The sequence below is a fragment of the Charadrius vociferus genome, unplaced genomic scaffold (genome assembly GCF_000708025.1).
Source record: "Charadrius vociferus isolate BGI_N301 unplaced genomic scaffold, ASM70802v2 scaffold436, whole genome shotgun sequence".
Lineage (NCBI taxonomy): Eukaryota > Metazoa > Chordata > Aves > Charadriiformes > Charadriidae > Charadrius > Charadrius vociferus.
In genome coordinates this window covers 847,605-865,580 of record NW_009649187.1, presented here as the reverse complement: position 1 = coordinate 865,580, position 17,976 = coordinate 847,605, and the positions used below count along the sequence as shown (strand labels likewise).

General features: G+C 35.4%; 1 protein-coding gene across 1 annotated transcript in view; it reads left to right on the top strand.

The window, feature by feature from the left end:
• The window catches only part of CPEB3 (cytoplasmic polyadenylation element binding protein 3), an 85,012-nt gene extending 68,798 nt beyond the window's left edge, over nucleotides 1–16,214 (top strand). The window contains exons 7-11 of the mRNA XM_009888685.1: nucleotides 5,930–6,048; nucleotides 7,225–7,339; nucleotides 10,049–10,230; nucleotides 13,069–15,599; nucleotides 16,149–16,214. Coding sequence (XP_009886987.1) covers nucleotides 5,930–6,048; nucleotides 7,225–7,339; nucleotides 10,049–10,230; nucleotides 13,069–13,296 — 644 coding nt within the window. The 3' untranslated portion in view covers nucleotides 13,297–15,599; nucleotides 16,149–16,214. The remainder of the gene's footprint in view (nucleotides 1–5,929; nucleotides 6,049–7,224; nucleotides 7,340–10,048; nucleotides 10,231–13,068; nucleotides 15,600–16,148) is intronic.
• The last annotated feature ends 1,762 nt before the right edge of the window (nucleotides 16,215–17,976 follow it).

Genomic DNA, 17,976 nt, shown 5'->3' with positions numbered 1-17,976 from the left:
TTACAGAAGCTACTGATACAAAGCCTCAGTTTTCATTCAGCTTTTCCATATGATCTGCTTACTTGCTGACTGTTCTTGATATGCATCCTGGCTTCCATTTAACTAGGTACACTTCACTTAATTGGGTCCTGAATCTCAATAGTAATTATTCTTCAATGGAACTGAGGATATGGAGTACCTACCTTTAATTAAAACCAAACAAAACCCACCCCAAAACCTGTCTTTAATGTGGCATATGGGGAATTTCTTACATATCAGACTACTCAGACTTAGTCTGGTACTCATGAAAAACATGTAAAAATGAATAGGAGTCTCGCTGTAAGATGCTAAACTGTTCACATTTCTTATACACCTTTTCTTTTTTAGAGAAAGGAATCAGCCGACAGGGTCACACACTGCCATTTAAAATTAGACTGACTAAAAGAAATTCATCTTTGCAGCCCTGACTAATACATAATTTCAGTCTTCTGCAGTAGCTAAGTAAGATTACAGCCCTTTCTATTTTGAGGTTTCTTAAGTATTTAAAGCCTTTGATGTTTTTTGAAAATCCAGCCATGTCACTGCAATGTTTAAAAGAAAGTCTGCATTTTTTTTAACACCTCAGATTTTTATTTTTCAAAAATGAGTTTCATTTTTAATAGTTGTTTCATCTTTGGATTTAGAAATGTGTTTTATTCATGTTCAAAGCATCTTCTAATAAGATTACTAAGGGTGACTTTGAGCAATGACCCTTTGTCATCGCATTGACTGATTTAGAAATTTGGTTCACACTGTTTCTAAATGTTCCTTTGTGGTGGGCTTTTAAAACAAGTTTATTCTAAAAGTTCTAGTAAAAACCACCATAATTCAATTCAAAACTATTTTTAAAAATCCAGAAAAAAAAAAGTGCTATTTATATTTCATGAAAAAATTAAGTCTATTTCAATCTCTTTTTTTGAGGTAGTCATCTCAACCATCTAAAAATAAACCCAAAGATGTGAGACTAGAACATTAATTTTCTATGCGAGTTTAATTCCATCTTATTTTTTGCATAATAATATGAGGTAGATATATATAGAGAAATATTTTTATAAGAGATCTTAGGGGGATGGTAGATTTTATTGTAATCTTGAAGCCTATAAATCATCAGGAAAGACACTGACTAAACTTTAAAGACAAAATGAAAGAGAATGTGCTTCAAAGGTAGTTTAACTTTTTCAAGTGTAAGTAGCCTTTCCATTTTGCATACGAAATGAATACATGTGACTACCCAAAGATTTTTCTGACTTGCTATGCAGTATGTAAAGAGAAGAGAATGTCCTTCTCTTGTCAGTTTTTAAAAGTATGAATATCAAGATTCTGCTATTATGAGAAAGGCAGAATAAGCACCTTAATAAGCTTTCCATCTAGCCAGTTTTTTTGAAGAGATCGCTGAAGCCTTTTAACAAAAGGTGCTTTCAGTAATACAGAAAGGTTCTCGTCATTAGAGAATGTATGCCTATGTTGATATTAACTGAAATAGAGATTTTTCCAGAATGTCTAGGCCAGCAAAAAATGCATTTTCCAGACTATAGCAACATTATATGGTAGTTCCAAGCCTGTCTTGCGTTTCAAGTGACAACCTTGCTTCAAGCTTGTGGGACACAGCATATATGCCAGCTTTTCCAGTTTGTTCTCAGCAAGGTTAAGTGAAATTAGACCAACTGGACTAAATTATCCTTTTGTATGGAAATTGCGCCACTGCTCAGATGTCAGAATGGGACATGTACAAAGGAGCTTACTTCTTTTACTGCTTTCCATAAAATAATGAATCCTTGAGCTCAAGGCAGAGCAGCCCCTAGGCTGTGCTTCAGAATCTGGGGAAAATAATCTCCTGATCTTCCCTCTGCTGTACCCCTTTAAAGGTTGTAGTGACTTTTCTTACAGCAAAATGCGTTGTTGCCTTTTCCAGCTAATTGCAAAGCGCAAGGTTTATTGTCAGTGCTACAGTGATGTGTTGTACCAACAACTAAGAAGGAACTGGTTTGTTTTGGCTCTGCAAAGAAGCCACGTATCTGTGTATATAGAATATTCAGCTGTTGTCAGGTACCTTGCTGTTTTCTGGGGCTTCAAATATGTCTCCTGTTTTACTTGTGGATTCTAAGTCAGGAGCTGTCCCTTGAGCCCTCAAACCTTTAGAACGTTTGGTCAGGTAAGAAAGGATTACTGCTGAAGTTTGTCTGCAACATACTACCACAGCGTGCTACCAAAATTCTGCTGTAGAGAATTAAAATTTTGAAATTAATCAAATATCTTCTTGAAAAAAAACAACAAACAAACAAAACCCAAAGCTTTAAGTCATATGATACCCTTGATGCACAGAGAGAAGAATGTGCTGAAGCACACAATGCTGAAGAATTTGAAGCAACTTTCAGCATTTGCTGAAAAATTCAAGTTATTTAGATTAATACTTATTTTTTCTCTTTTTTTCTTTTTTTGGAAACTGATCGACTCATTAATTCTACCTTACCTACTGTCTTTAAACATTAATTAAGTTTCTTTTAAACCTAGAAACCCCTATAATTGACCAATCTGAATGTTAGAAGCCAACTGGCCGTGCACTAAAGTCTTTTGGGGATAAGGCTCATCTCTCACTGTGTGTAGTAGAAATAGGAATAGAAATACGCAGTACAACAGGATGTAATGCCTGAAGTAGATGTTTTCAAGAATTCCTTCAGGAAGGAATACTCTTAGAGTTTTATAAAGTTATAGCCAAACTTAGCATTTAAACACAGATGACAGAAAAAGAAAATTAATTACTGTTAATTTACAGATTGGCGTGCTGTTTTTTCTTTAAATTGTGGCTGAAGTTATTAAAAAATGGCGGTTTGTTCCTGTGCAAAAAAGTTATTTTGTTATTAAATTGCATCTAGTGTGAGACAATTCTTTATGCAATGTCAATTTTGGCATGTGTTTTTTCCAATGTCCTTTTTTATACTGGAATCTGAGTTCAGAGTGCATCTCCTGCTATAGAGTTCTAATTAAATGCAAAGCATCTATGGAAGCACATGTTTGCTTGTATGAACAAGCAAACGCAGCTCTAGACAGTGGTACCGTGAGCAAGAGGGTAAGTCTCCAGTAACGGCAACTCCTAGCAATTCCCACTGCTCACAGGAAGGAGCTGCACCTTTCTGAATTTCAGGTTTTTGCACCCCTATGCACTTCTAGAAAATGAGTATAAATACCTTTAACTTTGGCAGGTATCTTTCTTGTTCATATCAGCTTCTACATGGTCTTTATATTATCTGAACTTCTGTTATTTAGTTATTTTTCACTTCAGTGTAATCTTTGTTAATCTTGAGAATGAAAAGTCCTTGAATAATTGGAATAGATGTGCAGTCACTGGGTTTTGAAGTCATGCTGGACAACATGTCAAGCTAGTCCAGCCCCCTTGCTTTTCTAGATTAACAGAAGACTGCTGCTGTAAACTGCTTACCTGCCTTTCGTCAGGGGACCCATAGAGACTCCGTAGCAGGCAGGAGAACGTGCTACAGTCACAGAAGTCTACAGAAATGAGGACGTGCTAACTTATTAAACTTCATGGCAGGCGCTAGGTTAGAAAACTGAATTCTTACTAACTTGGACTGCTCTTGTAATCTAGCAGCCAGAGAGAATTAACAAGTATCTATTTGGTTAATTTTAACTGGTTTGGGAAATTGCGATCATACCATTTACTATACCCCCATAATGGCTGTCAACTCCCAACTACCACAGATGTATCCTCTTACTATGACCCAGAAAAACTAAAAAAGCTTCACAGAACAAAGAAGCATCCCAAGCTGTTGCCCAGATTTTTGCTAAGTAATTAAGCCACAATAAACATTTCCGTATTTTCATTTTGACTTTATGCTAAAGAAATTTCCAATATTTTGCTGATTTAAGATTATAAAAGCCTGAAATAGACAAAATTTTGGTTTTTAGTATTCTTATTTGGATTTCATAGTACTGGAATGATCTGCACTGCATCTTCTGTGAATTTGTTTCACTAGGCATTTATATAAGGCAAGGATTGGGCTGAACCATAAAGTGTGATCAGTTGGCTTTGGAGGTGTAGTTGCCATGGTAGTCTTTTCCAAGTATCTAGTTTTCTGACTGGGGCATTTTGTAAGGCTGAAAGAACTGCTAAACTAAAGATGCTTTCATTTGTATAAAATTTTTTACACTCATTATTGAATATCATCAGAAGGGATGGTATGGAAGGAGGAAGTGGATGGAAAATGAAGCTAGAAGTGATAGCGATTGCAAGCTAATTATTTTCATATTCAGTTATTGTAATTAGTTTTGTAAAGTCTAAAACTAAAATATCTTTAGGGCACTGTTTTAAGAGAATTACATCTGCAAGAGAGGAAACCGATGTTTTTACTGAAGTATTTCACTTTTTATTGGCACTGGTATCTTTAATCTACTTCAGCTCTAGGTATACATGTTCCTTGTTTGCTAGCAAGAATGATGATCAAACTATTGTCTTCTTGGGCACGTCAGTCTTTCTAGATGCATTCTGGGCTATAACTGTTGTTAACAGCTGCATAGAATTTCATACTCTTTGAGAAGTCACACAGGACTAGAAATAGTAGGGTAAGAGGTAATTTGGTAGACAGTAACTCTACAGAGGAAAACACTTTTTCGGTGTCTATCTTAAATTTTTTTCTTTATAGATCAGTCATGTAGTATTTATCTAAAAGGACATGCCAAATAGCATTCACTGAATAGTCAGTGCAAAATTACAGTACGTCACTACTGTATTAATAGCAAATAGACTGTGTAAAGCTGTATCAAAGGTTGTCATAATTTAAATATGGTGTATCATCATGTGGACGCTTAGTTTGTGTCAAGAGTCTTAGGCAGAGAAAGTCTAGCAGTCCCTGCTTAGCTCCAGCTGCCTCTAATTGCTGCAGATTTTCTGAAAAGAGGTAGCCTGTAAAACACACAAGTGCCAAATTATAAAGTTCAAAGCCAACACGTTCACATTCAATAAGAAAACTGAGTTGTACTGATTATGGAGCAAAAGAGCAATGCATGCTTGATAGAAAGTTCTCTTAACCAAGCAGCTGTATTCAAGTCTAGCAGCCAGTCTTTAGATGGTGTTGCTTAGTGTAGAGTGCGCTGTGTTAGTTTCACTTCTGAGGCAGCAAAAGCATGGACTGCTTGCATCACATCTTCCTTCAAATATAACAACATTAAGTAAAACTGAAGAGTCCTTTCTTGCCAGCTGCATTCAGAAGAGCACTGAATGCCACACACACTTAGTTTTACTGGCCAATTTAAAGTCCTAAAATTCAAAATCACTTGGAGCAAATTTTATTACACTTTCTTCTTTCTTTTGAACTGCTTTATTTAAATATAAATAACAACAGCAGGTCTTTGACTCATACTAAAAGACAACACATGCCATTCTTTTTTGCTCATGCTTATTATTTTTAGGTGAGCATTTTTCTTCATGTTTAAGTATGTGAGCATAGAAGTCTATTTATCTGTTTACCTGTCCACTTCTTTGAGCCTTTCTTCCAGTATTTATTCATTGTATACAGCAACCAGAAACTCGGTGCCTGTCACATCAGCAGATACCACTGATAAATAACTCAGATATAGTTGTTGGATAAGAAGAACCCCTTATTCACCAGCTTATACTCTCACTGCTCAAAATCATTAATTAATCAAATAAACATACTCATATGCAGCAAAACACTCTTGCCTCCATTCCAAAATCAATACTGTATGAGGGTATGATCTATTCAGTGAATTTAATTTATGAAAACACAAACATTTATTAAATTTATGTTAGTTTAACAGCCTTAACAGTTACTTGTAATTTGTATATCTTACTCACTTCTTGGGTTTGTTTTCTTTATTAAAAAAATGCTTCATAAATTAATCCGTTCTTTTTCTTTCTTGTGCCTTTATCCTTTCCAAGGTTATGCCTTTCTGCTGTTCCAGGAAGAAAGCTCTGTACAAGCTCTGATAGATGCCTGTCTGGAAGAAGATGGGAAACTTTACCTGTGTGTGTCAAGTCCCACAATCAAGGATAAACCAGTAAGTAGCTTATGCCATGACACTTACGCTGGTTGCTAAGCCATTTGCTGTTAGTCTTTTCAGTTAATAAATAAATAAACACACACAGTTGATTGACTTGTCCATTTCCTGTTGCTGTCCTTGCTGTTACATTGAATTGACTTTCTGTATCAACATAACATGGTTTTAACGTTTGCTTCTTTTTGATAAATGTCATGTTCAATTAACTTTTATATTTGGTACTTCTGGTGTCTCACAGGAGTATGCATCCTTTTACAATGTTAGCTGTAAAACAATCAGACTATAATTTTTTCCTCTTTGTTTTTTCCTCCTTTCCTTTTTGAAAGAAAAGAAAGCCTTATGCAAATGAAATGAAGAAACTTAACCATGCAGGCAGCTATAGCAAAACAGAAGACATAGACTGTTAACCTGTTTCTATTGTTCACATCTCTAACATTCTTTAATGTTAGTCTCTTTTGTGGCTATGGATACATACAGATTAGATGAAAACTACAGACAAATCTGGTTTGATAAAAAACGTGCTGCCTTTTAAAAACCCTGTTAAAAAGCTTGCACAACTAGAGAAATAACCCAATATTACAGCACAGTGAGCGTGCTTACGTGATTTCTAGGATCAATAAATGAACAGCTTTATCCAAATAACTTCTGAGCAGGTGTTTTTCTGTGTAATCTAAGGATTTCTTATCAACTGTGTGGCTTGCTGCTTAACAGAAGTGAGCATTCACACGTTATAAAACCTCCTTTTGTATCTACACACAGAAATTAATTTCATCTCCACTCCTCTCAGTGCTTTAAAATTTGTGGATCACTGTATGTGATTTCAGGAAAGTCGGAAGCCCAAACTGCAACTGTAGTTGCACATACATGGTAAAATGTTCTGAAAGTCCTTTCACAGATTGCTTATAATGGCGACTAGGGGCAGGGAATTAATAAGGTAGGAGTTTGCTATGATGAAATTTAACTCAAGCCTGGCCTCTAGAGGTGAAATACTAATTGTCCACCTTCTTTTAAACACTTAGATAAGCTATGTTCTCAAATTGTTTTGGTGCTTATACAACCAATTTACTGCTTTTGCTATGTTAAAATTATATTTTCGATTATAGAAAGATTTGGCAGTTTTTCCTTAATTTTAATTGAATTGTCAAGTTTCTCTACTAAAATCAATCCTTAATACAGGTCCAAATTCGACCTTGGAACCTAAGTGACAGTGACTTTGTGATGGATGGGTCTCAGCCTTTGGATCCAAGAAAAACTATCTTTGTTGGAGGAGTTCCACGGCCCCTCCGAGCTGGTGAGTAGAAGGAAAATGTGGGGCATGTAGTAGGGGGTTCCAGTTTAGCAGAAAAAAATGAGAAAAATAGATACAGTAAAGAGGCAGAAAACATACCCTGTCTTTTCCAAAGATTGTAGCTCCCTTTCTAAGTCAGTGAGTGTCTTCCTGTCTACAAAATACAAACTGTGAACATTTTTTAATCTTTTAAATAGGTTAATTAGGATTTTCAGTAGAAACAGTTTTCTGCAAGTTTGCATAATATCCTAGAACTTGGCTGATTTTTTGTAATGTATACCATCCAACTCTGATTTGCTTGCTGAGATGCAAACAAGTTCCCCTTTGCTTTGACTAGAAGACAAACCTTCTCCCAGCCCCTTTCCAAACCAATTCCAACTGCAGCTCTATGATTTCTCTTTTTCTTTTTCTCAGCCCTAACCCTAATTTTCCCATGGAACTATAGAAAAATTTCTCCCGGCCCAGGTCTCTTGGTGGCCCCCCTGTGTACTGAGGATCACTTTCCAGACCTGCTCCTAATGTAGCTCTTTTTCTCCATCTTTTTTCTTCACCCTTAACTCTCTCTCTTCACTTTCATTTGCAGAGTCATAGACAAGACTCCTTAGCCTTTGGCCAGAGGAAAGATTTATCCCAGCCCAGATCTCCTGGCAGCCCCCACTTTGTTTTGAAGGCCCCTTTTCAGCACCGCTCCCAACTGTAGCTCGACACTCTTTTCTTTCTTCCTAACCCTTATATTTGGTGAGCCAATGACAAGGTGATGAAGCAAGCTGAAACATTTCTTCTAGCTAGGTCTTTTGGCAGCCCTTACTTTGTTTAATAGTCCCTCTCCATCCTCACTCCGAGTCAGCTGCATGGTTTCTCTTTTTCATCCTCTCAACCCTAATCCAAATGTTCCAGGGTGGTGGTTGACAAGGCCCCTCAGTCATTGTCTCAAAGAAAGACTTCTGGATCAGGTTTCCTGGTAGCCCTCACTTTCCTTTGGCATACACTTTCCAACCCACTAGAACTTCAGCTCCTCACTTTATCTTTCTCCTAATCCTAATTCTTTTGGGAAGCTATACGCAAGGTACCCCAGCCAATGCTGACAGTAAGATTTCTCCCAGCCCAGGTTTCTTGGGAGCTTTCCCTTTCCTCACCATCTTAAAATAAGGCATAATTATAAGATGGTAATTATGTAAATAGTAACAATTAAGCATTACCTCACTTCTAATTCTAGCCTTTATAAACTGTGTGTCATTTGGCCTGTCACAGATTACATTTGAAATGCATTACATTTGAAAACTGATGCCTTTAAATAGTTAATTTCTCCAAAGCAGACAAAAGGTTTCCAGTTTTTCTTGTTTGCAACTTTAAAGATCTGATACAGAAGTTTTCCTAAGATGTCTGAACACTGCATGATTTCCTTGCCCTGGAATCCTGTATATTCTTTGTCTATTGGCAAGAGTAACTTACTGGAATTACTATTGTAAATGTTTTTAAGCACTCCTGATGTTTACTCTTTATTGTCACTTTCTGAGATCATTACCCAAATGATGATTCCAAAGCATTAGAAAGCAGAAGAATCTACGAGTCACTACATTATGCTGATAGTTTTCCCTTACTGTTGGGAGCAAGAGTATTATCGTGTTTGGCAGAATGAGAGACATTGGTTTGCCTGTTGCAAATGGACAAATTAGCATATGGTCTCCCCTTCAGGGGTTAACAAACACACATACACACTCAATTTAAAAATTGTCTCTATTCTATAGATAATTAACTAGTGAGAATTTCATGAGGACTACAAGGATTTAAATATTTAGTATATCTTTTTCATTTTATCTTGGATAGCTAAGTTTAAACTTGCTACTGAAAGTGTTCAGACATTAGCATAAAGAATGATTGACTTGGCAAGGCCTGTATGGTCCCAGTATCTTGCTCTGCGAGGATCTGTCCCTCATCCATCTGACGAATTCATTTGCCTGTCAACTTTTACAGAGAACTTGGCTCAGTGACCATACACCTTTGCACAGTTTCCCTGCCTCTTCTCCACTTCCTTCAGTTCTTTCCCTTAACTTTCCTCCCATATGTTTCTTCAGTCATGCACTCAGCCTGTCTTATTTTATGAATAATATTTGTAACTTCTTTAGAATTATTCTTAGTGTCAGAAAAAGCAACAATCCATTTTAAAGGATCCACAATCAAGTTAATGTTCAACAGAAATACTAAGCTATGTTGTACCCAAAATGTAGGCTTGCTTTAAGTGTAAAGACTTCTGATGTTTCACAAAATTTTGTTTCAAATGTAAAACACTTCCTTAAGGTCTTTTCAAACTCAGTACTTAGGGCAAAATATCAGGTTCTGAATAACAGGCATATCTTTAAGTGATCTTATATGTGAACTAGCATTAACAAACCTGGCTGGAGTTTGGGGTGATCCTGAATACCTAATTCCAAACACCACAGTTTTAGTTTACAATATGATAAATTCTAAAACAGTTGACCTGATAGCTTTAGTCATACCAAGTCTCTTTTTACGGATTCTGGTTTTTGCCTTTATATTTTACTATAATTCATGTAGGGTTGATTCAAATCTGTTTAAACAAATGTTTGGGTGTGCTATTTTAGACTTTGGAAGACAAGTATACTAATGCAAATAGTGCTTTTTTAAATGCAACAAACAAAATGCAACACATTTGTGTTAAATCTATAATATTTAACTATTGACTTCTTGCAGTTGAATTGGCAATGATTATGGACCGTTTATATGGAGGTGTCTGCTATGCTGGCATTGATACAGACCCAGAGTTGAAGTATCCGAAAGGGGCTGGCAGAGTGGCTTTCTCCAATCAGCAGAGCTATATTGCTGCTATCAGTGCTCGCTTTGTCCAGCTCCAACATAATGACATTGATAAACGGGTAAGTCAAATAGCATGGAACAGGATGGTTGTTACTCACAAAACTGTACAGAAATGAAGAACATCCTCGAATTAATATTATGTTGGAGAACACTGTAACCTCTGTTCTTCACATGACATTTATTAATTATTTAAATGTGTATTTAAGCAGCTAAAGCAGAGTGGAAAAAATATCTTAAGCATCTTAACTGTTTAGCACTAAAACAAAAAAAATAGTTGGTTGTAAGCTCATTTGGTTTTGGTTTTGTTTTGAATTCAAATTGAGGTCAAATACTGTAGAATTTCCCAGCTTCTTTCTCCTTCTTTAGACGTTTGCTCATTGTGCATCAACAGCTTTTAGTTAGTAGCTACTAATATAGCTTCTGGCATTTCTGGTATTACCAGGCAACATTTTCTCTTGGCAATGTATGTCTAGACTTGAGGTTCCTAAAACACAGGTTTATCCTAAGTATAATAGGTGATGCTGACCTGAAAAGTCTTGAGAATTACTTAACCCAAACCAAATGCCAATAGATGCTTGATAGGCAAAAGAGGAGAAAATGAGATGGTTTTATTCAGTCCATATGAAATCCTGGTTTCTAAAGGGCTCTTCAAGTATAGACTGAAATGAAAGTATTTACCGAAATCCAAGTTGAATACATTAAAAGAAAACATTACTTAATTTCCAAATTTTTTTTTTTCCCTTTAGACCTCTTCACCTCTTGATTACATGTCCAAATAACACCTGTTTTTGATGACTCAGCATTTAGGATTATTGAAAAGAACATACAGAATGCACTGCTGCTATGTATTTTTACAATAGGGATGGCTTGTTTTCTACTTAATCTAATATAAATTGTTTCTTAAGAAGTCAGCTTTACTGGTATTGGGTGTGTCTGCTATGTGCAGTATACATATAAAACCGCACAGCTGCAAGGTCCAACCTATTTTTACTTTCTCTTTAAAAATCTGAACTGAACTTTATGTCAGTTTAGATGAGGTCATGGAGTTGTAGGTCCTCAAACTATTTTTCTATGGTGCTGCTCCACCTCATGATTTTAACTAAGACAAGGCTGTTAAATATTTCTTGTCCATTGAATGTTGAAAAATTTTACAGAGAGACTAAGAAGATTAATTTTGGAGTCTTAATCACAGTGTTGAACCCTTTGAGATTTATATATCAGCCATGCTTAAAAACTTGGGTTTTTTTCTAAGCTTTAGGATAGAGCCACAAATGATGCTAGCTGGTAGTTTTTTCCATCAATCAGTAATTTTCACAGTTGGTCAACTGATAATTTAAATTTACTTAATTATCTGTTTTTCAAATAAGTTTATCTGTGCGTTCGAAGAAGTATGAAATTTCTTAAACAGTCCTTAAATATTAGTTTTTAAATCTAATAGATTGAAATCTCTGAATCAGTCTGAACAGTATACATTCTTAAAATTATTTCACTACTAAGCAAACCAATAAAAGGACTCAGAATCTATTTCAGACTTTCACAATTCATGCTTTGGAAACGTGAGTAGGTAGGGATCTAGAGATGTACTGGACATTGGACCTGCTTTCTTCCAATTTCTTTTGAGACAGTACTGTTTTATTTCACATGATGCTTCTAATTTTAGTGGTAGGGCATGCGAGATGCAAAATGGCAGTTATTCAGACTTGTTCCATGCAGTACTGGTAGTACAGTGTAATTTAAAAAAAAATTAAATTGGCAGTTCTAGCTGTTCCATAGGCAAGAAGTATAATTCACTACATAAGCTTTACTTCAAATGAGTAACAATTGCTGAAATGCGATCAGGATAAGCTGAAGTAAATTCAGCATAAAGCTTTTTGGTATAATATGTTTCTTGGTTTTCAACTTAATATTTCATTCTGTGTTTCTTTAATACTATATGTATTTAAGCATAGTTACTGGAGTGAAGTTTTCCTTGCAATATACAAATTTTGCCAGACTAGCACTTGTGCAGTTATAGCAAAATTATTTATAGAAAAAAACTGAAATATACATAATTATATTATCTCTTGTAATGCAGCGTACTGTATAGACTTGATTCTTAGGAACAGATGCATGGGAGCAAACTTGCATGTTGTCAACTTCTGTAATGGTGTTATTGCAATTGCCTAGTCATGCTTCGAAATACTGCTGGGTTTGGCACAAGTGCTTTAAAAACAAAAAGAATTCCAGTCCCAAGATGTTTACAACTGAGTGTGGGACAAAAGTCAGCAGCTCTCCAGCCTATCTGTAATTGACGGCAAGGCCATAGTTATCTTACTACATTTCTAGAGCTAAAAATATTTAGATAGTGATTTTTGCCAGCATAAGGCAGAGTATTTAATTTGAATCTCCTCTTCATTTATTAGTCTGGCCCTGCATTTTGCAGTTCATGAAAAACAAAGAAAGAAGAAAACACAAACCTCTCTGGAAACAAAAAAACTCTGCAACTCACCAGACCTCTGAAGTTTAGAAATATGTTTAGTCTTTATAATTTTTCTCCCTAATTGCTGCTCCTTCATGCCCTGCCCCCGTAAAAACTGTATTCACAGTGGGAGGTTTCTTAGACAGCAGCAAAATCCTTGGAGATGCGATTTTTACTGCACTTCCATCTTAGTACTTTCACATACCTAACTTTTCCAAGAACTGTTGAACAGTTGCCAAAGCACAGCCTTCTTTCTTGAGATTTTTCTGACAGGTAAAGTGGTTGGTAGGACAATTTAGCTACCAACTGCTTTGGGTTAATCCAACATCAGATGAAAATCTTCAGTAGAGTCAAAAGAATTTAAAATACTGTTCCTTCTGTTTGTACTTAGCAAAACTACGTAACCTTCTTACAGTTATTTCTCTTCTTCCTGGTGCAGGTGGAAGTGAAGCCATATGTGCTGGATGATCAGATGTGTGATGAATGCCAGGGCACTCGCTGTGGTGGAAAATTTGCTCCATTCTTTTGTGCCAATGTTACCTGTTTGCAGTATTATTGTGAATACTGCTGGGCAAGCATACATTCTCGTGCTGGGCGAGAGTTCCACAAACCACTGGTAAAGGAGGGAGGTGACCGGCCCCGCCATGTCCCGTTCCGCTGGAGCTGAACCCCAGGCCTCACCCAGCAACAAGTACTGGAGTAGATAAAATCGAGTGAAAAGAGAGCGCTGCCTCAGGGCCTAGTGTTCTGGAAATCTGTGCATTCGTCCTCGACTTTAATGAAGATATGGGTCTTTTTATTACTATTATTATTATTTACAGTCACATTACTGAACTCAGTGTCCAGTATAATACAAACCGGCAGAGTGTAACTGTACTGATTTTGCACTTTGATTCACACAAACATCTGCTTGGTACCTTAATTTCCTACACAAGACTTGTCACTAGTGACATTATGTAGACTGCCATTCTCATCAGCCTTCACTGGGTTGATGTGTATGTGATGAAGATTTTTTTATTATAATTATTATTTTTAAACTGGAGCATGCACTTATTTTCAGAAATTTAGACTTGCCCCTAGCAGATGACTTACCAAAGGTAATATTCACAAGTAGGTGGCAGATGTAGCAAAAACTTAAACAGATATTCAGCAATCATTACTTTGGGTCATTTAGAGTAGTAATAACCCTTAAAGAAAATAAGCCTTTAGTTGCTCTCCATTTTGACTTGTAAGGATGATACCTCATAAGCTGGATCAGACTTTTTCCTTTTGTTTTGCTGAGGGTTTTTTGTTTGTTTGTTTGTTTTGGGTTTTTCTGTTTTGTTTTGTTGTTTTGGGGTTTTTTTGTTAGGTCTTTTAGTGTTATGTAAATGTATGCTGCAATAGCTTTTGCTGCTATTAAAATGGTATTACTAATACCATAATACTCTATTCAGGCTAGGGTATCAATTAAAAAATGAATATGTGATTAAAATAGTGATGGCTGCTGAAAGAAGATCAGTATAGCATACAGAAAAGCTTCCAAGGAAGGTCAATATTTTTTGACTGCATGTTTACTTAATCAGGTTGCTGCATGCAATAAATTTTATATATGTCTAATATAAAACCTGCCCACAATGCACAAATTATGAATCTACATAGGCTACAAAATACTCAGTAACAAAAAAAAATGATTACTGACTGGAGGAAGGCATGCCTCAGTAAATGTAATGCTTCTGAAATTAGGATCAGCCCATTACAGAATGACCTATATTACAACAAATATAAAAACTAGCTGTAGGATATTCTTAAAACAAATTTGTGGATGGTAGATGAAGTACTTTGCGGTGCTCTGTTATATATCGTGCAATTTATTTTATATAGTAAAGTGATTATGTCTAGTACTGTGATCAAACTTAACTGTTAAAGCCTCTGTATCCAACATTAACACATTTTTGACAGTTCATAACAGGTACATAAACAGAAATGAGCTCTTAGTTACAATCTCTCTCCTAATGCTTGCATCATTTACGTAGCTGCAGACCTTGTCCAGAAAACCAAAGAGCTCATGCTAGCATACATACACTACCGATTAGATAGTCTGTCAAATAAACTAGGCACATTTAAGAAAGTTAGGAAAAAAGTGGTGCTAAAGAAATGTCTGCGCATAAAAGTAACATGAGATGTCTGCTCTGTGGATGTGGCGTTATCTCTCTAATCCCTGGATGTATCCTGTGAAGCTTGAATCCAATTAAGACCTGCTAACACAGTGGACATTTTTTTAGCATGAACTATGGGGCTGCAGATAGCATATAACTATAAACACACTTGGTATACTAATGATTGTGAGAATGTGTACACTATTTTTTTCTTTTTCCTCCTTTGTTTTTGCAGTTCTGGGGACAATCTGACTGGATATGACACCGCATAGTAGATTTAAGTGTTCTGGGTTTTGTTTGTTGTGATGTCCTTGTTTGTGTCTAATTTAGTAAGTTGTTTTTCCCAATGTTTAGTTGCGAGTATTGGTTCTGAAAGGATTTTTTCTGTTTTTGGAAAAAAAAAAAGAAAAAATAGTTTTTTACTGGTTTAAAACGCTTATTATAATTATCCCTTTTGAAGTTACTTCTGGGCGTTTTTGTGATATTGCTTTTCCCAGCCCAGGTGTCTTTTCTGTTTTTTTTTCATCTGTACAAGACATTTTGTTATGCACTACTTTTTGTATCTAGACAGTTTTCAACAGTCGGCTGATGATTTTTTTTAAAGAAAAAGGCATGCTTTCTGACTGACATGATCTTTTGCAATACCTCAATTTTGAAATATAGGAAAGAAAATGATATTTTCTAAGTAAGTTTATTCAGAAAAATATATATTAATTTAATTCTGCAAGAAAAATGATTTAACAGATGGGTAACTTTATTTTTTTCATGCTTATTTGAGTTTTTTTGAAAATGAAGAAGTTAGAGCTTTATAACTGTAATATTAAAGATCATAGCTAACCTACAGAAATCTACCTAATTATGTGAAAGAAGAAAAAAACCTTTTTGAAGAAATACCCCTCTTTCATGTAGAAAAATACCCCCAGATAGAAAGAGAGAGAAAGAGAAGCTGGAGAACGTACAACACAGCGTAATGTTGAATTAAATCTAAAACAAAATCATCATAAAGAACAGGTGTAAACACAAACTCCATTTGGTGCTGAAAGTTGTGAATAGAAGGAGAAAAAATATTTTCCCTTAATTTGTATATTTATAATCAAGTGTGATTATGCACGACTGACCAGAATTGTGAGAGTTCTTCTGTTTGTATTTTTTTAAAGAGAACTTTTTTTAGTTTATTAAATTATGACATGCTCCCTTTTGTTTTGTAAATGAATGTGCCCCAAGTTGTTAATATGTTATATTAAAAGAGGGTCCTTCAAAAAAAGTTATTTTTTAAAATATGGAGTTCTGAACTGCAACTTGACTAAGAAGCCCCTGGGTACAACAGGTCCTATTGTGGCCTTTTCTGATGTGAGACTTGAACTAGTCGATTTTTTTGAAGGCTAACCTAACCTCGACTATTTGTTGTTATGTGCAATACTGTTTGTACTGTTTGTATAAAAAAAAAGAAAAATGAAAAGAAAAAAGGCATAAATCTTTATTGCAGATTTATTTTCATTGCAGACTTTAGACATTGTGATTCACTAAAATCATTTTTCTACTGTCAAATATGTACCTTTTCTTCATGCTGGTATTTTTTCAATAGTAATGTAGCCTTTGTACTGAGACAAATTTTCATTGTTATTTTTAGAAAGATTTTTTGCTAAGAAAAAAATTAAACATATTTACATATTTTTCATTTTTATTTCGTATTTTCTTTAAGGAGTGCTTTCTCAACCATTAATATAGTTGTTTCTGGGAGAGACTTTCATATCTGGTCAATGTCATTAATATTATTTTGTATTTTTACTTGGAATAAATTAATTTTATGATGCTAATTCTTTAAAAGTTTATTTTTTTCATTTTCAGTTATTTTTGAAGCTAAAATCTTTGTAATATTGTTACTAAAGTGTCTAGTTTTTTGAAATGCAAAGCTTTATGTATTAACTTGCTGATGTGGTTTACAATAGTGTGGCAATGATGAAAATGGTTGGTTATGTAAAGTGATTGGAAAATTGTAACAAAGAATTGGGCAATAAAATGACAGAATGAAGCAGAAAAAATGTGATATTTTGAAAAGCCTTTTCCTTTATCAAAATGATTTAGGGAGATAATAGGGATGTCACAGTACCAGTTCGCTGTCTAGATTTATACACCGCCAGTGTTGATGAAATACTATTGCCGTTATAAGGAACTAAATCTATTGAAACGATGGGTTTTTGACCCTGCCCATTCAGCATAATGCTCCATTACTTTTCTCATCATGAACTTGATAAACTCTTTTCAATAGGCTGAGATTGAACGGCCTAAAATATATATTCTTCATTGTATTTTGCCACCGTGTTATTTATTTAATTAAAGTGACCCTTTCCTGCACAACTTCCTTCCTGCATACGTTTATCAGTGGCAGCATGGAGCAGACTGTAGGTACCCACGTCATTTTCTAACAAAGTTACCACATAGTGTTGGTAGCTGCCTAGTTAATGCAAAAATAATGTATGTCCATATCCTGGTAGCAATGCAGTAATGCATATTGTCACCACGTCTGAACATCTGTTCAGCTTCTTTGTCTTTCTCAGTTCTTCTCTGCCTCTCTTGTGTCTTTGTCCTTTTTTTTTTCTTTTGTATTGGCATACCAAGTGCCAGTATCAAAACACCTTTCACATCACCTCCATTTACATCACCTTTGTTTCCCTATGCAGCCAGAAGAAACCCCTTCCTGAAGCCAGGGACTCTCTGTTCTGGCACCTGAAACAATCCAGACTAAAACTGGTGTTGCGTAAACAGGGCACACAATGACTTTCTCTAGACAGAACAATTACTTCAACAAGTTATTGATGACCTTTTAGACTAACTTATGCCAGAGCGTTAGAGCGGCTCATCTGTAACTTGTGGAAAGAAATGAGTCCAGAGTTGGTCTATTGTGTATCCTCTGTGTGTTCAGTTCTGTAAGTAATGTATAGACTAGATCAAATAGTGAAGTAAAATTTAGACTCAAATTAGGTACTACTGGTTGGAATGTACACAAATTGCAAACAAAGGAGATTAAGGAATGATGAGGGAATAAAAAAAATTCCTGCTAAGTGGTACAAAGTTTATGCTTATATTTCTGCCTACATGCTTGTATTTTATAGCCTGCTAGCAAGGCATGGGCTAAAACAAATTGTATTGCAAATACGCAGTTAGCAAATAAATTTGCTGATTTCACTATCTGTTAGAGTAGTAAAAAA